Genomic DNA, 25,922 nt, shown 5'->3' with positions numbered 1-25,922 from the left:
TTTCATAGGCTTGTTACTCTGGCTGCATGAGACTTCCTCAGTCTGCATGGCCACCCACAGAGGGGGCAGTTGGGAACTGTGTGGGCAAACCAGATTTTGGGCTCTGCTGCTATGGGTGGCATCTATCCTGGTGTGGTGAGACCTCAGGTCTTATGCACTCCCTAAGGCTGCAGGGTCAGAGCATTGATCTTCTCCAGGTCACCTGCGTCAGTTGTGACTGTTCATCTGCATCAGACACAAGAAGGCCCCAGACTCAGGTTCTCTTGGGGAATCTCAGCAATGTTTGAGATTTTGCACGTGACATCAAGAGTTGGAAGTATGTGAGTAAGTAAACAGAGAGCCCTTGATGGCATTGTCTCCCATTGGAAAAAAACATTACACCACTGAAGCCATGCAGCCTGAACTAGGATAAGGATTGGACCTGTGTGGAAATTTATACCCTTGAATTGTCAGTTCTTATCGTAAGTTAATAAGTTAGGAATCTGTTGGCTGATTTCATGTAATCTTTTAAGGAGGTAAGAAGGAATTAAATTCTGAATTGAAACATAGTATTGTGATAAAGGTGGGGGAATCAAACTTCTTTTTTACAAAAGAAAGAAATTCTGATTTTTTTTTCTGTCAGTTAGCTAGTATGTATGTACAGCCCTGCCAGTCATGAAACTCTGAAATATGAAGGACTGTATTACATGGCCCAAGGTTGGAGGACTTCAAAGGAAGCAAAGGCTTGAAAAGATTGTTTGAATGGTGAAAATTTGAAGGGCTGTTGCTGAGAAGGGCCCAGGGGTTTCTGAGAGTTGTGGGTGTTAGGGACACACCACATGCATTCAAGGAAAACAAGCTTTTGTAGTTCTGCTGCTGGCAGAGGCAAATACCCAGTGTGAAGGAGTCTTAAAGAGCTTTTGGTCTGGAGCAGTTAGCAAACAGCCTGGCCTAACAGCTGTCCCCCAGCAGGGACAAGCAAAGCTGATTTTCAAAGGTAACACTGGAGCAGCATCAGAATGGGGTTATCACACAGGTAGCCCAGGTGGCATACATTTGCTTAATGAGTGTATAAATGTTCCAGCTTTCTGAGATCACTTAATAAGCCTGGCATTTCTTAGATTCTGCCTTTTTGGATTCAGTTACAGTACTCTTTGCAGTGCAGCCCTTTGCTCTCTTTAACTCAGGCCACTTCTACTGCTGAGAAATAAGCACAGACTTTCCACATACCTCTCAGATACAAATGACATTAGGTCCCTCCAGCATGTAGAGATACTGCTACTTATGGAGAGACTGGCTGTTTATCCTGCCTTTGATGTGCATCCTTCCCACCTGCCCCTCAGTTGCTAGTTTTGCTTCATGTTTACCCCTGTAAGCACCATCCCTGAAACTCTTTGCTTTGAAAGCAAGCAGAGGGGGAAGTGAGGTGACTCGCTTGAGAGGCTTGTGGCAGAGGTCCTGTCTCTGCAGCCCTGGTGTGGTATATTACCCTTCAAACTCCATTTATAGCACCATCTCTGCTGGCTGGCAATATCCCAGTCTGTGGGCAGTGAGCATTGCCCCCTCCCGTGTGGGCACATGGCTTCACAGCACCCGGGCACCAGAGAAGGCATTTCAGTTGGGTGAGAAGGCCTTTGGGTTGACAAAGAATCTGGGGGGAAGGGGGCAGCAGGGAAGGATCCCTGGGCACAGAGAACAGAGCTCTAATCCTGTGGCAGATAACATCATGTCTGCAGGCTAGGCTTGTGTGTGTTTGGGGGAGCTGGAGGGGCAGAGATTGTTAGGCAGTATTTGTTTGTAAAGCCACTTGCTCTGAAGATAATGCTTGCACTAACTTCTATTGAGGGAGCAGTGTGAGTCCCCACAAAGTCCTTTCCCAAAGTGTCTTTGAAGCCAAGAACCCATTGAAAGGAAGAAAGGCCAAGAGAGGGGATTAGTTTGTTCAGCAGCTGTGAATTTCAGTGGGAGGCTGATGAACTCCAAAGTCTTTGTTGAGATGTTTTTTGTAAGGAGCCCTGCTGGAGGGAGAGACCCACACCGGGGCCGCGGCCTTAGACAAGAAGGAATCTGAAGCGGCGGGGAGCTGTAAACGGGCCACAAGGACTTTTCCCAAACACTTTTCGGAAAAGGTGTTGTAAAGAGATCGGAGGGGGATTAGCATGTGAAATGACACTTTCCATTGACTCCACTGAGGGGAGGGGAAAAGGGCTGGCTGGCTGATTTATTAGCATTTTGTTCCCTTCTCTATTCTGCTCGCCCAGCAGCCCCCCCTCCGCTGTCTCCCCTCCTCCCGAGGCCTCTAAAGAGGCTGGGATTGGAAAAGGGAGCGGGGGGCTGCCTGTTTGTGTGTCATCTGGGCGAAGGTGACCACCTGGGAAGCTGAATGTAAATATTTCTCCTCTGAGGAATGCGCCTTCATTAAACCGAAATGAATACATGGAAGCATCCAATCCTGCCCACAATGGCAGCAGGGCCTTTACCGCTGAGGGCTCCGTGCGCCGGGAGGGGGGACCCGCTGCTGAGGTCAGCACATTCTGCAGCTGCGGTGTCGCCGTTTCCCCGGCGGAAGCAGCGTGTGGCGGTGGGGCTGTCGCTGAGGTGCCCCGCATGTCCCCTGCGCCAGCAGCCGCCACCGCCGGGGCTGTGCCACGGCCTGCGCGGGCAGCAGTGTCAGCAGGGAGAGATGGACTGCGAGTGGCAGGAAGAGGGAAGCGGCTTCTACAGCTTCTACAGCTGACTGTGGAACGGGGGGAGCCAGAAGGAAAAGGGAGGCCCATGCTGGAGCTTTCCCTGGTGGTCGAGAGGCTCTTGCTTCCTCCTTCCTTTCCTGACCATCCACAGGGACGTAGGGGAATTGCTGCTGGGAATGCAAGAGACCTTGGGCAGGGTCACTGTGCTAGTAAGAACTTCTGTGCAAACAGTGGTGGTTTGTGTATGAAGTGGAAGTGTTTCAGTTTTCCCTGAGAATGGGCCAAGGTTTCTTGCAATATTTGAAAGGCCAGATTCTTGCTTCACGGGAATGCTCTTGCTCTGAGACCCGAGATCCAAATTCCTGCTCCCTCTGAGGTAGTCCTAGAGTAAAGGGACTAATTGATAATGGAGAGACAAATACAGGCTGCTGAGTGTCTTTAATATATCAGCTATGTAGTGGGCAACTGGGCCCTGCCTACCCCCCCTCCCACTCCATTTCTTCCTGGCAGTTGCATTGCAGTTGGATGCATCCTCAAGCAAGCTCAGGAGAGAGCACATCCTTTCCCCTTGTGGTAAGGGCTGAGGTTGTGCTGGCTGGAACTGGTTGTCTTCCTGGGCTCAGATGGGTAAGCAGTATGTTTTAATCTCCAGGACACTTAAATTTCAACATACACATGCAAAATGGGACGAAAGAACACCCAGCCACTTAGACACAACAGCATTTTGCAAGCACTTGGCTACTGATTTATTGCATTGGCTATTGGTTTACAAATATTGGCTACAAGATGGGTCTAATGGCCAGTAACAGCTCTGCTGGCTTCTTGTCTGGCTAAAGGACACTTCAAACAGCAAAGTAGATGATCTTATCACAGCACAGGGGAAGATTGCTGTGATGGTGCAGTGAGCTTCCCCAAGTCCTGCACCTGGCAGCTTCTTACCTCCCTCCCCTAGCCTCAGCAAGGGAACAGAGATGCATCAACCAAATCTTCCTGCTGCTTGCTTAGCCTATAGAATATATACAATAAGTGGTAGAGGAAAAACTGTTATGTATACATCACAGTAACTGTGCAATAAATTAAACTTCAAAGTGCTTCACTTTTCCTATTTACACCACCATTAAATAGTAACTGACATTATTTTCTCAGACTAGTAAGAAGTATTTAGTTAGTTAGCTGACAGGGTAAGAGTGCTTGGCAAGTACACCAGGACATGGGGAGGAGGCTCAGCTTGGCAGCTCCTCTCTGGGAGCAATTTAGGAGGAAGGAGGTAGTGGAGAAGTGTGAGGACATCTTTATGGCATCAGTCAGGGGCTTTGATAGCAATGCTGGCCTAAAAGGGGACACCAGACGTGGAGAGTTGGAAGACACAGAGAAAGCATGTAAAAATCAAGTGATGGAACCCCTGTTTTGGACAGCTGTGTAATGGGAAGGTCAAGCAGCAGTTTCGATCTTGCTGCTGCCATTTCAAATGTAAAGTAAAGCACTGGAGAGCTTAGCAAAGCTGTGGGGTCCCTGGAGGCTGGCTTGCTGAGAAAGGAGTTGCATGTCTTTTGTATTTCCTCATAGTGTAGGCCTGAGGCCATAACTGTTTTAGTACCTCTATTTTTTTAAAAGCTTCCTCTCATTTACAGATTACTGATCTGAGTTGCCCAATTGTTGGTGCCATCTCGGTTTCCTTATACTTTTTATCTCACTTACTCAAAAGCCCAGAGCAGACTAGCTCAAAACCACAGGAACCACCAAAACCTCCTGTGCTTTCAGAGATAATGCCATAGTCACTGGATAGAGTGACACTGAGTTGAAGGGACCGAGTCTCACCTTGTTTTGTGAACACTTGGAGGTCTCCCCAGAAGACATTGCCCACTGCACTAATGCCCTGTATGGGCAAGGCCCGAGCACTCATACAAAGCTCTTTTGCCTTGCCTAAGCGCCAGTGAGGCAGCAGTGGGAATGAGACAAAACTATGCCAAAGAGAAATGGTGCCAGGAGCTGATGGGAAGGGCAGGGGAGGAGAGGGGCAGGCAGGACTGTGGAGGAGCAGAAGCAAGTTAGAGCTTTCTCTTGAGCTTGCGGCTGGCTCCGCCACCCCCGCTCCGCTCGCGCTTCTCCTTGCGGACACAGAAGTACTTGGTGACCCGTTTGCGGCACTGCTCGCAGCGCACGGCGCAGCACCAGTGGAACTTGCAGTTGCAGCTGGACACCATCTCGGCTCGCCTCTCCTCCACCGCCAGCCCGCAGTCCCCGCACAGCCGCCGGCAGCTCCGCTTCTCCCACTTGCTGAGCGCCTTGCCCCTCTTCAGGCACTCCCGGCCTTCCGTGCCCAGCAGCCCCAGCGTCTTGTTCTCCAGGCAGTAGTCAGGAGAGTCTTCCAAATGGACCAGTTCTTTCTTGGAGATGGAACTGAAGGTCTCAGCGATGGCACCCCGGCTGGCAGCGCTGTTCCCTGCTCCCTGCAGCAAGTCCACCTTCAGGGCTTTGTGGTACCTCTCCTTGAGGTAAGTGCCCACCTCCCGAAACTCAGGCAACTGCAGCCAGCAGGTCTGGGTGGTGCAGCTCCCCGATACACCATGGCATTTGCAAGTCCGCTTCATGGTCCCTTTCACTGCCTACAGAGTGATCAGAGAGAGGAGTTCAAGAAAAAAAACAAAAACAGAGGGGCTGTTTCTGTGCTGCAATGCATGCAGAACCATGGCTCCAGGCCTGTGGAGGAGTTTGGCATCAATTCTCCCTGCACAGTAGTCCTGAAACTCACAGATTTGCTTTTCCACAGTGCTCCCCTCCTTGAACTGGGAGAAGGAGGACTGCAGAAAGTCATTAACACCGTAACACAGAAGCTTTGCTACCTTAGAGCAGACACCATGGTACTGCTGCCATCCCCCCAGGAAGTTGTTTCTTCTGGACACGTGTTTTTAGCCACATCAAATTGTGACTCTCCACGTTGAATGCTCAGAGCCAATTTGGTATGCACTGTCAGCTCTGGAGGGAGAGAGGCGCTCACCTTTCTACCTGCCTCGTTGTTATGCAGGTTCATAGCAGCTCTGGCATCTTGTCCAGTCTCCAGGGCATCCACAAACTGCTTGGAAATAGCTTCCCCAAAGCCCACATTATCGCTGCAGCCTCCCCACAGCCAGCCTTGTCCCCCTAAGAAAGGAGATGAGATGTGTGCTGTCAAAGACACAGAAGAGGTTTCAGAAATGATGGGAGGGAATGGAGGCTGTGGGGCAAATCCAGCCTTTCACCACACAGTACTCCCAGATTCCCTCCCATTGAGTTCATGACATTTCTCCTGAGGCCTGGATAGTAAGTGGCTCAGGTAGGCAGCAGAGGGGTTATGTCCTGTACAGCAAACACAGGGCTTTCCAGGTTTTCTGTAGAGCAGGATTTAGAAGCTATCAGTTACCATGCATTAGCAGACATGCAGATAAGCCTTTGGGTCTCTAATCACTTCTCAAACCCTGACTTCAGCTGGTTCAGAGTGACTTGCAGGAACAGCATCTTGCTAACTTGGATCAACAAACTGGTGGAGGGATCCTGGTCAGAGGAACAGATCCCACTCTGCCCAGAACAGCCCAAACCTGGCACATGTGCATCAAGGAGGCTGTGGTTTTGGCACACCCAGAATTCTGAGATGATGTTTGGCATCTTAGAAGGGTCTAATTTTCTAGTTACCATCAGGAAACAAGGGAGTCAGCAAAGAACTGTGAAATTACACAAAAATATGTGAAAGTACTTTTCTTAACTGAGTGGGAGCTGAGTGGGACTGGAAAAACATCATGCCGTTCTTTTCCTCCTAGAGAAAGATGCCAAAATTTTAATGATGATTTGAAATCTGGAACATTCTGACTCTGACATGCCACATTGGTACATGTTGTGAGTTGTGGTTTAATGGCCTTGTGCCTCTCTGGAAAGGCCTGGCCCTCACCTGGACTTCCCCAGGGCATCGTGATCCCCTCTCCCAGGGAGAGACAGGAGTGCTTCATGGGAGGTGAGTAATTGCAGTGGATGATGCAGTCCAAATCAAGAACTGGGACTGAAGGAAGTAGAAAAACCTTTCACCAGCTTGGATTCAGTCCAGTGGCTGAATTGAATCATGCTGTTTTGGTCAAGCCCAAAAGTTTCCTGTGCCTTACAAGGTTTTAAGTCCACAATGGAAAGTTTTGTATTAAAACCAGATATATTTGGGGGAAAGGAAATGTAGCATGACTAACTTGGTTTTCCAGAGAAGATAGAATTCGATGTGTTGTTACCCAAAAGTCTTGCTCTGCTAGAGACGGGCATTCCCAAGCTTTGGACACCTCTGCAGTAGTGTCTGTTTTCAAAACTATCAGCCAGTAAAGTAAATTACTAAATATTGGACACTCCAGAGGAGTTTGTCATAAAGTGACACATACTGACTGCCTAGTGTAGCTGGGCAGGGCATGGCTTTTACAAGATCTTGATAATGTGAAATTTGACCTCTTTCTATTCAAAACAAAATCCCTAAATGTCAGTGTTTTCTGTGAAAGCTGAGCAGAGAGCTGAAGTGGTGCAGCCTGGAGTTCCCCACCAGGGGTGCTTGGTGGCTGAGGGCCTGGAAATCACTGCGATGTGGAGGGTGTGATGGCTGTGTGCACCCACAGTGATTGTGCTCCTGTGTGCCTGTCATGCTGATGAGTGCTGGAGAGGTTTATGAATGCCACCCTGCTTTTTGTCATGGTCATTCTGCTGTAGGCCAACCTGGTCCTGCAGACCCTGGGAACCCTGAGGTCCCTGACCTGTGCTGCTATACCAAGATCATTTAGGTGCATAGCAACAGATCCACTCCTCTGCCTGTATGATATAGTCATTCTCTCCAGCAGCTTAAATAGAGTTCTTGATTTGAACCAGGGAAACTGCAACCCCTTCTACTTTCCTGCTCATTTAGAAAGTAATGGAAAGCATCAAGAGCTTGGCTGGTGTACACTGGAGGTGACTCCATTAACTTCCACAGAGCTACTTTGGTTTGAACCAGGGAAAGCTTTTCTCTGGGCATTATTCCCAGGTGTGGGGACCAGGATGGGGAGGTGTTTCTGCAGGCCTCAGTGGAGGAGAGAAGAGCTTCTCCTGCCACCTGGGATGAGTGAGGGGCAGCAGCTCATCCCTCCTTACCCAGCTGTCCATTGCGGGAGTCGTCACAGCCACAGTTGTCAAAATCCCCCAGGCTGCAGTTCCGGGTCAGCGTGTACATGACACCCGCAGAGCTGATGGCGTGGACAAAGGCTGTTTCTCTGTTTGCTATCAAGGGGGAATACAAAGAGAGCAGATGTGCAAAAGATTTCATGGCAAGGGCAGTGTTAGAAATTGTTCCTACCATGCAGGAGTCTGCACAGGACATCTGCATTGGGGAAGACTTTGTGGAGTGGAGAAGAGGCCCTACATGTCAGATTAGCTTAATTTGGGCTTGAACTGCATGAAGATAGAATCTCCCAAATATGATCCAGACTGACTCATGTCATTTGAAAGGGTGTGGAGGAGATAGTACCTGGTTGTCCTTGTGGGACCTCAGCAGTGGTGATAGCACAGATTGCCAATGTCCCCCACTTGTCACTAACACACCCCAACGGGAAGGGGTTCTCTCCAAGTATCAAAGAACTCCTTCCCCACAGTCCCCTTGAGCCGTACCTTCTGCTGAAAGGGCTCTGAGCAGTGACTATACCTACCCACCAGGATCAGTCTGGGAATCATCAGCTGGCTTCCCTGAGCCTTTGGCTTTCCTTTAATATGGTATGGATAACCTTGACAGGAATGGTTCCAGGACCTGCTTCTGGTCTCAGAGCGGGCCTTGTGCTGCAACTGTCTCCTCAAGGCCCTGCTTTGAAACCTTTGTCCACCTCTGCCTGGGGCTCTGGTCTCTTGTCTGCTGCCAGTCCCACCAGAGGCCTGAGGCTCTCCTCCACACCCAGGTCCTGCTTTTACAAAGCAGGTATCAGCATCAAACATAGGTCTGAGGGCCAGATATGCACTGAAATATTTCCTGGGACCTGCAAATAGGTAAGGAATAGGATACAGTGACAATGACCACAGCCCCATGCTCTACAGTGGCCCAGGTCAATGATGCTGGATTTCTGCCTAGGGTGATTCTGAACCCTAGGCAGAAATGTAGGAAGACTTTTGTCCTGTCTCTTGGCCCGAGCACAGCCGCTGATGAACTTTCCTGCTCCCTTTAGCCTTATCCCTCTGCTTGCTACCCAGGCAGCCTGTGCTGGTTCTCAGCCTCTCTGGGGATACCCTGGGACACCATCTAGCATGGGATCCAGCAGATCATGTGCAGGTCAGGGGGATGCATCCTTGTGGGGAGAAAATTGTGTAAGGTTTGGTCCTGTCCCAGCTGGGACTCAGCAGGTCCATGGGTAAGGCTGGCATTGCAAGGAGGCCTTGGAGCTAGATCCCACTGTATCTGGGAGCTGATGGGTGAAGGAGTCTCCTGGGGTGATTCCTGGGAGAGGCTCTTCTCAGGTGAGAATGGGGAAGAAAAGGAGGCACTTGGGAAGAGAGGAGGGGGCCATGGGCTCTAACCTGTAGCAAGGGGGTCCCAGTAGTGGTATCCAATACTTTCCTTACCACTGCGCAGCCCGCCGTGGCTGGAGAGCTGCAGTGCCCTCTCCGGACAGTTCCAGCGGTCCCAGGCGAACTGGAACTTGCACTCCTCGATGCCGCTCTGCGCCCCGGCCGCCACACTGCTGGAGTAGATGAGATAGGCCTAGGAACAGAGCTGGAGGTCAGCACGGGGACAATGCATATTTTCAACTGAAAGTGACCTGTGTGCCATCTTACAGAGACAAGACTTACAGAGCTCAGAGGGTCTTCCTGGCTTGGCTTCCCTGGGAAGCTCACCACCACCACCAGCACACCCATTTCCTGCTGAGCTGGGTCAGAGCCTGAGCCTCCTGTGGGAGAAAGCTCAGCTCTTGGCTGTTAGCCACATTAGGAAATGTGTCAGCCAGCCTCTGTCATGGGAACCCCTTATCTCTCCACCATGAGAGGGAACAGCTTTCTGCTCAGATCAGGGAGCTCCAGGCTAGCAGATGCCTCAGCCTGCCTTCTTCTTCTTCACCACAGCCCATGGGGGAGAGCTAGTGCTTTGGGGCAAGGTTGCTCCACCAGTGTATTGGGAGATAGATGGGCTTGGGGAATAGCCAGAACAAAATCTGGGTAAATTTTACAACTGCTTCTGGCTAAGAAAAAAAGCCTCTGAAAGAAGAGCACAAAGGTGTGAGGGGTCAAAAATATGGAACAAAGTCCTGGCAATTCTAACTGTGCTCCTTGAGGAAGTATGTTTTACAGGGCCCATAGAAAATACTTCCCAGCTGTATCAGTGTGAACCCTGATGCCAGCCTGATCCTCAGGAAGCAATAGATGTCAGGTGAGAGCCTTGGCTGGCATCAATAGACAAATCTCCAGAATCTGGCCCCAACCAGTTTAAAAGAACCCCAGGTCAGCATTGCTCAGTGCTCATGCAGCCCAAGGACCTCACAAGTTCCTGGCCTTTCTTTTTGCCTTATTGCTTGAAACCTGGGGGTGAGAGGAGCTCTGGCCAAGGCTGAGTGGAGAGGAGTGGGAAGGAGGAGCCCCTCTCTCTCTCTCTCTCTCTCTCTCTCTCCTTCGCTCTCTGTGTTTAGTGGAATCAGGGACAGAGATCAAAGGGATTTCTCTTACCTTGGGGCCCGTCATCAGGAAATTATTCACTGACCTGGAAGATAGAGACAGTGTCAGCAGGGAGGGGGTGATGGTGGAGGGGCCTGGGGAATGCCAGGCATCCCAGGGCTCTCCTCTCGCTCCCCCACAGTCTGCCTGTCTCCTGGCTGCAGGCACCTCTGGTCTCTCCACCATGTCCCTTTGCTGCTCCCTAAGGAACAGGACAGTGCTGTCCCCTTCCCCCCACCCTGCTCCCCTCAGTCAGACTGTACTGGGCTGCAGTTCCTTCACTGCTCCCTCCTTTTGCTTTCCTCTGCTCAGCTACCCTTTGTACCAATCTACCTCTTATTTAGCTTTCTGGTCCCCCTAGCCTTGCTTTTTACCTCACTTGACTAAAGTCAGGGTAGCATTTCTCCCAGCCCCCAGGAGTGGGACCATGCTGAGGGAGGGCATCACACCACTGCTCTTTTGCAATATGAGTCCAGGTGCATCTCTCCACATCACAGTCCCTTGTTTTCCTGTGGTGCCATGTCTTACTGCCCACACTCTCGTCTTGGTCAGGTTATGGTGATGGCTGAGCACAAATATACCTGTCCTTCCCATCCTCTTGCACACTGTGCAGGGGACCCTGAGGGTTTGGGGTGGGTGGGAGGTCCTAGACAAAACACTAAGCTTTCTGCTGTTCCCACTGAAGTTGTGGAGGGATCATCTCCAAGGGTCAGGCAGTGTGGCTTGTCTCCAACACTATGGCCTTGCAGAATGGATGCTGTCTGGTCTGAGTCTTTCTCCAGTAAGAAAGACTGTTTCTGTGCAAATGATCAGTCGGTGTTGGGACTCCATATGGTGCAGTGACCACCTGCAGAATTTGGAGAATGGCTGGGTGAATCCTGCTTAGCTGCATCATGGCAGAAAGGACTGACACTTTGAAGAAGCCCAAGTGCCAATTTGAAATATCCCAAATCAGAAGTGAAGTAAGAAAAGAGAGAGTCTCCTAAAAATACCTAATTCCACTCTCTCCGGGTTTATAAAATAACATCACTATTTCTGTTGAGTCTGTGGAACATTTTCCCTGCTGGAACTCAACACTTCAAGAGAAATGGGTGACTGCTGTTATCACCCAGAGAGGACACTGGGGCCAGAGAGGTGGAATGAGTGGATTGAGATCTTGCAGTGAGTGAGTGATTGGGAAGATGACAGAGCATGCACTGATAGAAACTTGGTTCTTCAACTTCTCAAAATTATGTTCTGCTTCAAATGAGTCACAAATATTCCCGCATAAGGGACAGAAAGATACTGTCTTTTTGTGCTACAAATCCAGCACAGACACTGTGGGGGCATCCCAGGGTGGGCTCAAGCACAGTCAGAAGCAGGCAATGCTGTCCAAAGCTGAGGGTCAAAATGCAGCCCTGCCATCGACACGGGGACAGACAGGATGGCAGGACTGGTGCCCAGACATGAGACACATGAGAGATTGAGAGAGGATGCTGTCCTGCCCTGGAAAACCACTTGTGCAGTTAGCAAGCCCACTTCACCTCCACCAGAACTGCACCCACAGAGATCCTTTCCAAAGTACACCACAAAAGGAGGTCTCATTACTTTAGCTTGGTCAAAATCACAAGAAACCTGATCTTTGCTGTTACGGTTTAGAGTTAGGAGAATGAGTTTGCAACATTTCATTCTGGCAAGTCTAGCTTTCTTTTGTTTTGCTTTGGTTTTTATGGGTTTTTTGGTGAAAATGTGTTTACATTTATGAAACTTTCTTTGGGAAAGATTCCCCTGGGTCAAAACAGGAGTGGGCTGTGAGAACAGGAGATTCTTTCCCTTTGTTCCAGGCTTGGGATTCAGACCCGGCTGTGCTCCAACCCCCATGGGCACTTTAGCACGAAGTCGACGGTTGTTTTGCAGAGGAATTTTCCTTTGGAAGCTGCTTCTGCATTGTACAGCTAATTAAATATTTCCTGGGACTTGGAGAGACGGCATCTGTAGCCGAGTGATTAGAGCATCGGGTGACCTGAATCACACAGGGCCATGAACCTGGGGCTAATCAGACTGTGCAAGCTCCATGGGTCCCCATCCTAACGCAACTGGGTAGCAGCATGAACAAGTCATTTTTCCATCTGGTTTCCCTTCTGTCCATTGCCTTGACCTTAAGTGCTTTGCTATGGGGACCACACTCAGGATGTTGTCAGTGTGAATCTGGGCCCCTGGTAGCAGCTGTGAGAAAACTCTGGTAAAATGCTCCTGCATAGGCAAGAGCTAGAAAATTGCAAGTCCTCTCTTATCTTGGTTTTGTCACCAAAAGAAGAGATATATCCCATCTGCGTTGTTTCCCATGTGGGTAGGAAAACCCAAATTCACAGTATATAGAAGGGATTTGCTTCCTAATCCAAACCCTTGGATTAGGAACATCTGAGAAGTTGCAAGGACGGCTTTAGGAGGAGGACGGTAATCCGCAATGTCAGTTTACAGCAAACCAGCCTGTTAGCAGGAGTCAATTGACATGACTGCATTGAAGCAGAGGATCTGTTCCTTCCAGGATAAACCTCAAGGTCCACAAAAAGGCCAAGTTCAGGATATGCCAATTCTCCATCTGCAGCTGAGCAAATGATACAGTAGCATTTTCCCAGCAGGATATTCTAAACAGTTTATAAAGTCAGAGAGACTGAAGGCATTTTCCTTGAGCTCTCACATCAACAGACAGGAAGGCTGCTGGCTGGGTTTGTAGGACTTAAACAAGTAAAGGATTCACAAAGTTTTAAGTGTTTTGTGCACTTGACACCCCAACATTTAACTCTTGCAGCTTCAGGTGGGTTCAGGAGAAGGGAAGATGGGACTATCATATGACTAGAGGCTGGCTGAAATTTTTCTTTGTATTGAGGAGGAAGGAAAGATAGTAATGGAGACAGAATCTGTGTGCTTTTCTTTGCTCTTATAATTTAGCTAAGAAAAATGCATCTCCATTCTGTATATAGTCTCCAGTAAGGGCAGAGAGCAATTAAGCCACTGCTTACACAGATACAGTACAATAGTGACAGTGTCTCTAGAATCACCTCTCTACTGCAAATAGGAATCACTACCAAAATCTCTCTTCATTGTTTTGTCTGTAGTGTGATTTTAAAAAAGAAATTATGTACTTCTACTAAATTTTCATTCCATTGTAAAGGAAAGCAGAATGTAATACTAAACTAAGTAGTTGCATTCATAGCTGGTGTTAACCAGCCCAATTTGTATGACATCGGTGATTTTTTTTCTATCACACACATGAAAAGAGACATTTGAAGTAATTTCTGTTCTCAGAGAAAGCTCAGGGAGTTTCTAGTTGTGCAACCCCCTTTCTCTCCATCTTCAAACTGCAGGACAGCATTACACGGGCTGAAGCGGAGCAGGCTTGTAGCTGAGCGGGTAGAGGGAGGACACACACCCCCCGAGTTCCTCTGCCCTCTCCCCAGGCTGTGCAGGGCCCTGGCCAGGACACGCTGCTTCCCTCAGCACAACTCTGTCTCCAGGTAAAAAGTAAATCTAGGGCAAGAGATTTTCATTGGATCCAATATTAGAAAATTATCTCAAAGCTAGTAAATATCTTCAGCAGGAGTTTTCTGTCATAGTTTTATTGAATCTGAAAGCAAAGAACCCTGCCAAGCAGCTGTCCCATTATATTTTATTCATATCAAATACTAATAAGCCTCTGATAATTCTGTCTCATTTACAACTTTAACCAATAACATCACACTCATCAGTTTAGCATCACTCTTCTCAGTTTAATATGCCCTGAGAGCCTTACCTAATCTCTCATTACAATATTTGTCTGATACCTTACCACCCACTCAGGCTACTATGCTGCTGGTTCTGCTCTTTAGAAAATTATAAAGCTGGATTTACATCTTCACTGTCATTATTGTAAATAGAGAAAATGGATAGAATTTCCTTTTGGATCTGAGTTTTGTTCTCAATATGAACTCCCCGAGGTTATTAGAAAATCAGGGAGGCTGGAAACCAAAGGCAGTCCCACAGCTGAAGTGTAAAAAATACATTTAGGAGAAAACTACTGAGTTAGAGATCTTTATATTATTCCCACAGGAGAGGAAACTGGGCAGCAACTCAATAACCTTTGGAACTTTACTTATTTTTTCTTCATTTTTCTCTATTTTGTTATATTTATTTTGAAGATTTTGTCCCTAAATGCAACCCTGACATTTTGATCACCTAGAAATAGTACATTGGTTGAATGGTCCATTAAATGGTAAAAGCTAATCCACATGCAAAGAAGGGAAGTGGCCACATATATACAAAAAAACATTTTTGTTGTTGTTCTATGTTGCTCCCCCACCATGTTCCCACTCCCAATTCTTGTGATTAAATCATAAGAAAAAAATAACGTGTTTTAAGCCGTTGGATCAGATAGAGAAAACCAGCACAAATTTCAAGCAGAATTATTTTATGACTCTCACAAATTTGTTTTTCTCCTAAAGAGTTAAGGGAGAGTGTCTGCAAAATGATAATTTCAAATAAAGGTTGCAATTTTCCTTTCTCTATGGAACTCATGACCTATGAGCAACATGCAGAGAGAAGCGAGGTTGTCTTGATCTATAAACTTTTCTCTTAGATAAAAACTACTGAGAGACAGGAATCTAAACATCCAGCTTTGGACTGAAAATGTCTTGGATTTCCATATTTAGCTCTACTTTGTGTGCTGAAATTTCTCATTGAACTGTTTCTTTAAAATGTTGGGGTTTTTTCTTTTAATGTATTCTAAACCTATTTTTATTGAGGAAAGCAAGGCATACACAGGAAGAGCAGAAAAATAACAATAAAATCAGCATGAGCTCTTGCCTAGCCGTTCTGTAGAACATACATATTACCCTTGTTCCAGAAGGAAGGTTTATCTTGAGTTTGCTGTTTTATAGTACTTGGACATATACAAATTGTTGCGTATTCTTTTAATGAAAGGAGTAGAAAATCTCTGAAAGAACATAAATTTCATTTCCAGACTAACAGGAATGAGTTCCCATTTACTCTTAAGTTTCTCTTTTTGTAATTTTGATTTCTCCATCCATGGTAATAACCCTAGAGATCTGCTATGGAGAAGGCAGGGGATTTTAGTAATTGAATGGTAAAAGACTTTGCTTGCCGTTAGAGATAAGTCTGTAACCCACTGAGCAGATTCCCCAGGGCATCACTGCAGTTGAGAAAAAAAATTGGGTACTCAGTAAAAACCACATAGGAAAAATACCTGCAGAGATCATTTCCCTTTGGGAATGGGACTGATATATCCCACAAGGAACAATACAGGATTTGATGCAAGCATAATCTCTTTCTGTTCACCCTTAAAGAACTTTTTGGGAAATAAATATAACACCCTCCTCAGGACAAAGCAAGAGATCCACAGGAGATGGCCACAGATTTGTGCACAGCAGATCTGGTCTGATGGGACTCAGGTGGTTGAAAACCGAGCTGTAGCAATCGCCGTAGCAAAAGCAGCTCCCCAGGAAACCCTAATACATGAATTTCAGACAAGAAATTCTGCCCCGTGTGTGCCAAGGAGCTGGGCTCTCAGGCTGCTCATCCAGAGTGACACTCCTGTGGATCTAACTCACCCCTGCAGGCTCTCAGCTCTTAATCACAGACTGTCCTCTTTGGGGAGTGTGAGAGAAGCCCCACTTCATTTAATTAAGACAAGACAAGCTGACTGGGAGCCTTTGGAAAAACAGAAGTCTCTGGCTCTTCCATTGGGTTATCTTCCCACTTGAAAGTGAAGGGCTAGGTCTCAGCATCCACTCTCCCCTATTTTACCCCAGCTTACAATCTGACCCCTAGTTATTTTTGGGAAGTGCAGGGAAAAAGAGGGACTTTCATAGATCTAACCTCTCTGCCAATGAGTGTGTAAGGACTTGGTTAAATATCTGATTCCATTAAAGACAGAACTGAGCTAAGTGAGAAAGAGGAGACATTTAGGAAGGTGAAGAGGAATTTCCTTAGGGTATCTGGGAAGAGCACCTGCCTGTGACACAGACTGTGATGCTCTTGATACTCACCAGGCATAGCAGGACTGGAAGAAGGGAGTGAGGAAGAAGATGCCCAGATAAGGGTCCATGTGAAATATAAAATCCAAATAAAGAGGGAGAAAGGAGATACTAAAAAAACCCCAAACTTGGTTACCACCACCACCACCAGAAAAAAAGAAAAAAAAAAAGAAGCACAACTAATTTAGGGAAGGGATGGAGTTCTTTTCCACCCGGCAGTCCTGGTGTGATGAAGAGGCGGATGCCTCCTGAATCCCACCTTCTGCAAAGGATAACCAATCCTAAAGTAAGAGCTAAAGGGGGCTGGTGAAATGGAGCCGCAGAACTTCCTAAGAAGAGATTATCTACTTAATTAAAGATTTTTTTTTCCCCTAAGTCCTTCAGCCAATCAAGACTCAAGTGCCAGAGAGAGATTGAACTGATGAAAAGAACACCCCAGGTTCCTCGAAGACAAATGCACCACGAAAGGGATAAGAGGGAGGGAAAAGGGGGGGAAAAGAAAAAAAAGAAAGAAAAAAAAAGAGAGAGAGGGATAAAGAAAGAGACAGCAAATCCCTTATAGTAATCACTAGATTCAATCTCCACCAGCACTGCTCTGGCTCTCCATTCCCGGCAAAGGCAACTGGAAGGGCTGCTTTTGAAGTGTCCTCTCCTCCTCCTCCACTGGAGATACTGCTGAGCTGGGGTGCACTGGGTGCTCTGGCGGGGGAGGATTGGGCTCAGGCTGTCTGCATCTGCTGCTTGGGTCACAGATATGAGATCATTGTCTTTGCCTCAGTCTCTCCCAGAAGTTTAAGGAGGATCAGAGCCAGTTCCTACCTCCATCTGTTTCTCCTTTATCATGGTGACCTGCTCTTTCTTCCCACCTCCTGTTTGCGTCAGGCCATCCTCACCCCAGAGGAGAAAGGCCTCTGTCTAAACCTTCCTATTCTCCCTTAATTTTTTGCTTTTGGCATTTCCTATAAAGTCCATGGGATAGGGTCTTTGGTTTGGAAGGGTTAGCAGTCTCCCACTAAGGGCTTATCCCAGGCCAACAGCTGCTGGAGCTACTTAGAAATGCATCCAGTCTGTGGCAGCTAGCCACACGGGACATCCCAGTTACTGTCACAGCACCCACCACAGATACCCTGACTGGCCCTAAATCAACATGACCAGTTGTATCCCATGTCCCAAAGCCACAGGGAGAGCTTCTCCACACAATGCAGTTGAATTTTGTGCTGTGGACTTGATCAGCCAAAACATGGGCTGAGGCCAGTCAAACTCATTTCATCCAGGGCACAGCTAGCAAGCAGAAGTGCTGGACCCAGGCAGGATTTGAAGAGGACCGAGACCGTGTGGCTGAGCCATCAGGCAGGGCTGGCAGCAGGTTGAGCTTTGCTCGGGGACACTTCAGGTGGACCAAAGTCCCTCTTGGATTCCAGAGTCTCAGGAAAGGAAAGCTGCTCAGCAGAGATTTGCTCTCTGATGGATTTTGGCTGTCTCACACCGAGCCCAGCTGTGCTCAAGTCAGGGAGCCCTGGTCAGGCACAGCACATAGGACACTGCTGCCAAAACACTACCTTTGGGCAGAGCCCTGCCTGTCCAGCCAGGGCACTCCCTCACCCCAAGGGTGGTTGGGCAGTTTCTGGGCACCTAGAGGAGAAGAAAATGCAGGTGGCAGCAATTTATCCCAGGGCTAGCTGTGCCCCCCAGCTGTGTCCTATTACAGCAAGACTGATGGTATTTGCACTCATTAAAGCCCCAGGTCCTGGAGCCCCAAGCATTTGAAAAACTAAGGTGTTAAGTATGGTGAGAAAAAGATTGAGAATTTGTTTAGTAGAAGATAAAACACCAAAAACTGAAAAGTGAGGGAAACGAGCCCTTTATTTATTCTTAAATTATTTTTTAATAATACTGGTTTTAATTATTAATTATATTGAAACAAAATTTCAGTGCTGTGGTGTTTAGCACAGTTTAATGGTTTTGGTGGTCTAATTCAAGTAGTGGAGGTGGCTGTGCTCCCCCTCCCAGGCTGAACTGGACTCAGTGTAGAGAGCAGCTGCAGAGGCTGCTGCTGCCTCAGGGGAAGTGAGGGTCTGCCCAGGGGCTCAGTCCCACTGGGACAGCACTGCTGAGATGCAGGAGATGCCACCGTCCTGCATTTGGCATCTATTTCTGATGGTAGAAAGGGGAAGAATTTTCAGTTGTGTCTTCTAAGTCTCCAACTGTCTGTTTCAGGATTCTTGAGCTGGAGTTTTCACATTTCTCAGGTCCGGCAGCAACAGCATTTTGAAATCATGCAACACTTCAGACATCTCTTGACCAATTGGAAAGTAAAGACACCATTGGGTTCACTGGGGTGAGCTGTACTTGTTGCTCCATGACAAATTAAGTAAGAAGATTACAAAAAGTAATAGTAGGAAAAAAATAATAGTAGGTGGATCTAAAATAAACAGATGCAATTAATTGTTTTTATTAACTGTTGCAAGAGGCACCCAGGCCGTTCTCCAAGCTCACAGAAGCACCAGCAGCTTTGGAAACATCAGCCTCCTCTGCCAACATGTAATTCCAATTAAATGCAATACTTACTTTCCTGGAAACAAGCCTGTTTTTCAAACCAAAGAAGCTGGAGGCAAAGTCTGAAACAAAACTGTCCCAAACATATTTCAAAGTATTTTCTTACAATTCTCAAAAGCTATTAAAAAGAAGCACTATGTAAAGAAATGAGATACAAAATTGTTTATTATGTTCCTCAAGTTTTGGTATTGTTACTGACAAAAGCTCTGTACATTTACTAAATGGATGCAGAGAGAAGTAAAAAACATTTTGTGGCCAGAACAGGTACCTCACCCCACCTGACCCACTGGCCAATACAGATCTCTTCTGACCTTTGCACTGAGCAGTGTGATGTGTATTTGACTATTTGTTCATTTCCCAGAATGGCAGGCAGGGCTTGAGGACAACAGCAGATAGAGAACCTGCCACCATCTGCAGTAATTACTTCTAGTTTATTAAAAAGAAAAAAAGAAACAAATAAACCACCCCAAAACAAAACAAAAAAGCACCAAATTTGAATATAACATGTCGAAGTTTAATTTCCAGAGTACAGAGAAAATCCTAACTATCCTAAAATAACTTGTACAAGTTATCACAAAAGTCAGAGAAAAAGTGAAAAATAAGGCCTTTTAACACTCCTGCTTCCTTCCACCCCAGTACCAATGCAACAGATGCATTTGAAAAAGGAGGTTAAGAAGTGGGGGTAATAATTCCAAGTCTGGCTCACAGATATCTCAAAAGTTTATTGGTATCAATGCAAAGTGCCCAAAGAACAGATTTGTTAAAACAAAATGTGCATTAAAAAGGTCAAGAAAGAATTTGACATTTCTTCTGTTAAAAGATATATAAAAGGGATGAGATCAAAATAAAAGGAAATTAATTATGTAGGCAACACACAGAATTCAAACGTGAAAGGGCTGAAATAGTCTCAGGAAGGTCCAGCTACCAGTGCAGTAAGTGAATTTTAATTGTTTTGACCATAGCTTTGCCTTTTGGACCGACTAAATGCATCTTTAATAGTGCCTAAAGTCTGTCAAAACATCCAGCAGCACCCCAAGAAGGAGTATGCTCACAGTCCTGTACTGGACATGCCCTGTGCTATTCTGCTTCTTCAGTCAAGTGGCTCCAGAAACAAAGCCAAATAAAGGCTGGGGAAATGCAATAGCTTTCATGAGATCAACTAGCATGCAATGGAAATAAACATGGAATTTTTAGCATTTTGGCTCTGAAAAGGCAAGAAAGGTGCTGGTGTGCCCAGAAGCCTCTTTGTTTATTTTTGTGTTTAGCTGTACCAGTCTGAGATTGTGCCATTAAAGACAGTATTGACACACCAGAAGATGCCAACAGTGGTGCGACCTCTTTGCTGTAAGGTTGATTTTGTAACCTAGCACTGTTCCCCCACGCTGTTCTGTGCAAGGGTGACGCATGCAGACCAGCCTCCTGTGAGGTCTGCTTGTGCTTTACCAGTGCTGAGAGGATCCTCACATTTGTAGGTTCTCTGTAAGGTTCATGCAGGGACAGCTCAGTGGATCCTTGTCCACTGCAGTGAACTGTGGGGATGGGACACATCCATCATACATCAGAGGAAGTGACTTGACCTGAGGAACCCAAGAAAAATCTACTTGGGAGCTGCTTAAACAGGCCCACTGTTGCACTGGAGACATACATTTTCTTTCCTTTTCAGTCTCTCAGTGCCCCCTTCGATATTATTATTATTGGGAATACTTGTAAACAAAACTACATTTTGAACTGTAAGAATGAAGAATTTAAAAGACTGCTCAGTGACATGCTTCAAACTTCTTTAGCTGAAACTGTTCACAAGCTCTGCAAGAGCCCTAAATAATTCCAGCTAACTTACAACTGGATCTCCTTCACCCAAATCAGTTTGTTTGGCTCTAGTGCAGAATGACAGACTGGTTTGGAGCCCCTTTTGTGAGGCTGACAGGAGGATCTTTAGCTGAGGGATTTGTCCAACCCTGTGATTTTTTGATCTCTGATTTGCTGTGCAGTCTAATGACTGTGCAGCTCTGGGTTACCCTGTAATTTGTCTCTCTGATGAGCCAGCCTGCTGTGTCAAAGCCAGCAGATGGTGCTCCCAGCCTGGCCTGCAGCTGGGCTGCGGCTCAGCACTCCTGTGGAAGAGGATCCCTGGATTGTAGAGGTGCAGGGAAATGCTGCTCTTCTAGACATGGCCATGTCCAGCACAGACAACAGGCTGTGCACAAGATCCAAGCATAAAAATTCTCTTTTTCTCCTCCCTGTTTCTCCAGACCAAGTATCTTGAGGCCTCAGAGTAGGTAAAGTCCAAAGATGAGTCAGACTGGTTGTGTCACAGCAGTGGTGTGGAGCTGCTGGTGGCTGTGCCCACAGCTGGAGGTCACAGCAGTGCCACCTGTGTGCTGCAGCACACTTGCCACAGCCAGCCACTGTGGTGCCCAATGAGACCCCTACCAACACCTGGCCTTAGCTCAGGGACGAGCAGATGCTCCCCAGCTCTCAGCAGGAAAGTAGCTGTAAGGCTGTCAGCAGTATGACAGATATGTGTCCACACTTTCTCACTGATGTGCCCCTTATCAGGTCCTGGGACAAACCCAGGATCAGGGACCAGCAAATCTGGCTCAGCTCTTTGCCCTACAACAGGAATGAAAACTGCACTGGGGTAAGTCCAGTGAGGTCCTTCCTCTTTGCCTACAGCTGACTATCATGACTAACCTTCTGCATTTATCTGGAATGAGTCAGACCTGTAAAATCATGAGACCAGCTTGAAAATAATACATAGTGCAAGCTATTTGTGTCCAAGTCTTTAATGTACTCTTGGGGCTTGTTTCCTCTGGAAATGGCAGAGCTGGGAACATGTTGTTCTCTCGTAAAAAAAGGCAAGCTGGGCTCCAGGCAATCGGACTTTCCAATGAACACCTAATGTCAAAAGGCTTGCCAGAAATTATGGGGGTAGTGACACTGAGTGCCTTTCTGTGTTGAGCAAAACTTGCTGAGTGTGGGTCCAGGCTATTTGCCTGAGAGATCTCACACATTCAGTGTTTGTACATTAAAATACTGGATGCATTTTGCTCTGTTCTTGGCCAAGGACTCCTCTTGACCTTGCGTGTAATACTTGTTGCTACTCCTCACATTGGGAGTGGCTGCATTTTAGTGGTGAACATCAGATCAGCCCATGGGGTGCGGTGGCTCCCAGTGAGCTGTAAGGAAAGCTGAATCATTTCCCCATAAAACCCAGGGTGCAGGATCTGGCTCCAGCTCCAGCGTTCCCCAGTGTCATCTGCATTGACTAGGACTATTTCTTTTGTCAGAATAGTCAGCCAGTCCCAATAAATGGTGATGATGATGATGATGATGAGCTTGGAGGCTGAATCAGGCAGCCAAGATGAAGAAACAGCTCCAAGATGGTCAGGATAAACTGGGATCACAAAATCTGTCACCAATCCTTTGCAAATGTCATTGCTGACAGAGCCGCTATCAGGCTTTCTGTCACAATCTAAAACATGAAGCACTTTTAATGATGGTTGTTGGAAAAATGTTACAGACAGGCTGTTGTTGGACAGCCCTGACCCCTTTTATAAGTGTCCCAAGAAAGAGGCATAAACAATAAACCAACACTTGTTTGCCTGTTTGGAACAAGCCCCTTGGCTTTCATACTGCCAGCCTGGACAAGATTTCACCACTGATGTGGGCCACCACAAAGAGGTGCTTTATTGAAGCACAACACTCTCTGAAGGAGATGTTTCTTTTCCCATCTAAAATGAACCAGATATTTCAGTTGTAAGTTAAGAGATGGTCTGTGTCCTAATCAAGATTTTCCTTGAGTCCTAAAAACCGCAGATGCAGAGAATGAGGGAAAGAGAATTGTGGCTAGAAATAAAAAGCTTTTTTTAAGTGCTTGAATCACAGGTAGGAAAGAGGGGTCTGTGCTGTCAGGTGCTGCTGAGGGGAGTCAATACTTGGTGACAAACTTTTGGCTTGTTATGTTCATTTGTCACAAGTGACAGCAGTCAAGCCTACTTTGTATAAATCTTTTACAAAGTCATTCTTATCTCATCTCCATCACTGCAGCGTCCCAGGACATGGACTACTGAAACCTCTAAGTATACTTATGAAGTGTCATCTGTTGACTAGAGGCTGGTAACTGAGACATGACATAGATAATGACTTGCCCAGACTCAGGCAGCCCAATGGTGTCTCATATGGTACATCTGAGCTGAAAACAAACCAGGATACAGTCTGTTAATAATGAGAAGAGGGAGCTGAGAATGCCCATACAACAAATTGCTGCTCAGAAGGAGGGTACCCTATAGCAGAAGATGCAAGAACATCCTGGCTTCTGGCCAGAGGTTTCTGTGAGCTGAGACCCCAGTACACTGGGATGGCACTGCCTCAGGAGTACAAGAAGATCCTGAATAAAGTCAGCTTTTCCCAAACACTGGCATTTATATGGGGACCTGTATCTGGTGTCAGAATGAAAATAAACATCAGAGCTTGCACTGGTTTCACATTAACATATGCAAAGTAGGAATGAGCCCTACTTTGTGGAGGACAAAGCCATGAGAGAAGGCAGCAAAAAACCCCAACCACCACATTAGAAGACACTATTTATATAGTTTCTTTATACAAATGTTCATATTTATCCATCACAGGGTGGTATTTTTTGGAATAATGTACTTTTTGTAGCTTTATCCTTACCCATTGCCACTGTGAAAGACTAGCTAACTCCCAGACTCTGTCTTGTCAGATTGCAGTACCAGTTTGGAGACAGAGTCCAACCTTTCCTCTCCTCAGTTTAGAGAAATAGGGCAACATAATTCAGACTTCATGCCATCTGGGTGACCGAAGGGGAATCTGTAGGTCAGACACATTGCGCCTGCAGTTCCCTGTCCGACTCCAGGGTGGCGATGCTGCCTCAGCTCTTACTCCGGCTAAGAATGCACACTGCACTCTGTGAAAGGATTTTTTTATTAGCACCCTGGGTGTGCTGAAAGATGATTGCATATAGCAGGAGTCATTCTTACAACCACGATCTGCCTGGTTTTGCTGCATCCCAAGCCTTGCATGTAGCTGCAACAGCCCTTACCTGCCCATGGATTGTAACCAGAGGAAGAACAGAGTGTCTTAAGAAATTACATGTGTCTTGTTCCTGGGATGTTCTTATTATGAGTATTTACAGATGGTGTCAGTAGTTGGTTATGCTAAGAGGAGATAACAGATCCCACCCAGGACACAGGCTCTTCTAATTCCAGCTCAGCCTTTGATCATGGATAAATTATTCCTCTTTCACATGCCTCAATCTCTCTTCCCATCCAAATGTCTATTTAGACTCTAAGCTTTTGGAGACCGTGCGTGTCTCATAGCGTGGAAATACAGAATGTAGTACTGATACTGTACAGCACCCAGAACAATGGAGACCTTGATCTTGATCTTGATGGCAGACTTCACTCATTATCTTAATGAAAGCATCCGAGTCTATATTTGAAACAATTTATCTGAACAATCCTTTGGCCATACTGACTCCAGATCAGACACATGATAAGAAGTGACAGAGGAAACTGTGTATGTAAAGCCATTTAATGTCTTTGAAATGACTGAAGATGTAACTTTTGCAGTCTGAGTGGAGGTGGGTGCCCTCCAAGTGGCAGCGCTGCACCTCAGCCACAATGTATGTGCCATTTCCATTGCCTGCTAGACGTTTTCTACTGAGTAGAGAAAAGAAATTAACTCCAAGTCTTGGATCCCAAAGGGCAATTTTGTAGCAATTGTGGCTCTGCAGGGAGCAGCTCCTTAGAGAGCTGAGTACTACACTGGCACCAGAGAAGGAACTGGTTCTTTCCTTAAAGGGAGCACTCTACCCATCTGAGGAGGGGCAAAAACACAGGTTTTAGGAGACTGGACCCTCCAGCCCTCTAGTCCCTTTTCCATTTTTAAGTCCAGGCTAGAAACACCACAGGAGATAGAGAGCATCAGTTCTAAAGGAAAACTTCCTTTTGACTAAAAAAATCTCACAAAGGACATTTTAATGGAGAGATTTTGAGCATAAGTAGTGTAAGAACCATTAATAGTGTTTCACCGTAATTAAGAGAGTGAACTTTCCATCTTGTGTGGCAGAAGAGCAGACCCCCAGTGTACCTCACCTCCAAGAGTATGTCTTCCAGCTTTGCTGGGCTGCAAGGAGCAGATCTGTGTGCAGCCTCTACCAGAGAGTTTTTTTCATTGGTGTACTACTACCTCTCTTAACCAAGATATCAGTCAGTCATTCAAAAGACCTGGTAGTGCTTCCTTAGGCCAGTTTGGTGCCTTATGTGTCTCCTCCACTCCAGCTCAATAGACACATATCCACACTGTGCAGGATCCTCCTGGCAACAGTAGGCATACCAAAGCAACAGTGAACCTCTGTTCCTCATTAGCCAGCCACTTTCTAATCCAAGCCTTGCTATTTTTATCCAGTTCAGATTTCTTCACTCCGTTATTAGATAAATAATGTGGCAATCTCTCAAATGTCTGGCCAAAGGCAAGGCAGTTTGCAGTCATTTCTGGCCCTACTGCCAGAAATCAAATGGCATCTTGCTTGCTAAGCTGACCCCAGTAACAGGTTCTCCTCTCAGAGGAAGCATCTGGATATCAGGACTCTATCAACATTTCCACTAAACAAGGGGTCTCTTTCCCCTTCTCTCCCAAAACAACTGCATTAATGATGTAGTAGAGGAGAATTCAGCAGCATCCTGTCATGTCCACCATCTTCCCAAACACCAAAGGAGCAAGTGCCTTATGTGCCTCAAGGGAGGTTGTAGGACCTCCAAAAAATCATTCACTCCTCTGAGATTTCTTCCCTCAATGTTACAACAGATGGGAACAGTGTCCAGTGCCCTGTCCTCTTGTGACCTTACCCCCAGTGTGCCCTAGATGTGATGCCTCTCATTGAGAGCAGAGGACCTGGCTTGGACCACCAGGAGACACAGCTGGGGCTTCATCTGAGGCATGTCAAAGCACACACATTCAAAATGAGCTGAGCCCTATAATAACGGAGAAGGTGGCCCCAAAT

At 46.7% G+C, this 25,922-nt stretch overlaps 1 protein-coding gene across 1 annotated transcript; it reads right to left on the bottom strand.

Moving 5' to 3' along the window:
• Positions 1-3,478: 3,478 nt before the first annotated feature.
• Positions 3,479-16,516, bottom strand: WNT8B (Wnt family member 8B). The gene is made up of 6 exons (XM_054637450.2): positions 16,355-16,516; positions 10,344-10,377; positions 9,249-9,387; positions 7,797-7,922; positions 5,668-5,810; positions 3,479-5,275 (listed from the first exon to the last, which is right to left on the bottom strand). Exons 1-6 carry the CDS (start codon positions 16,411-16,413, stop codon positions 4,718-4,720), a joined length of 1,059 nt encoding a protein of 352 aa, XP_054493425.1. The 5' UTR covers positions 16,414-16,516; the 3' UTR covers positions 3,479-4,717.
• Positions 16,517-25,922: the final 9,406 nt, after the last annotated feature.

This window comes from Agelaius phoeniceus, chromosome 9 (genome assembly GCF_051311805.1).
Source record: "Agelaius phoeniceus isolate bAgePho1 chromosome 9, bAgePho1.hap1, whole genome shotgun sequence".
Lineage (NCBI taxonomy): Eukaryota > Metazoa > Chordata > Aves > Passeriformes > Icteridae > Agelaius > Agelaius phoeniceus.
This window is presented reverse-complemented; position numbering and strand designations above follow the sequence as displayed.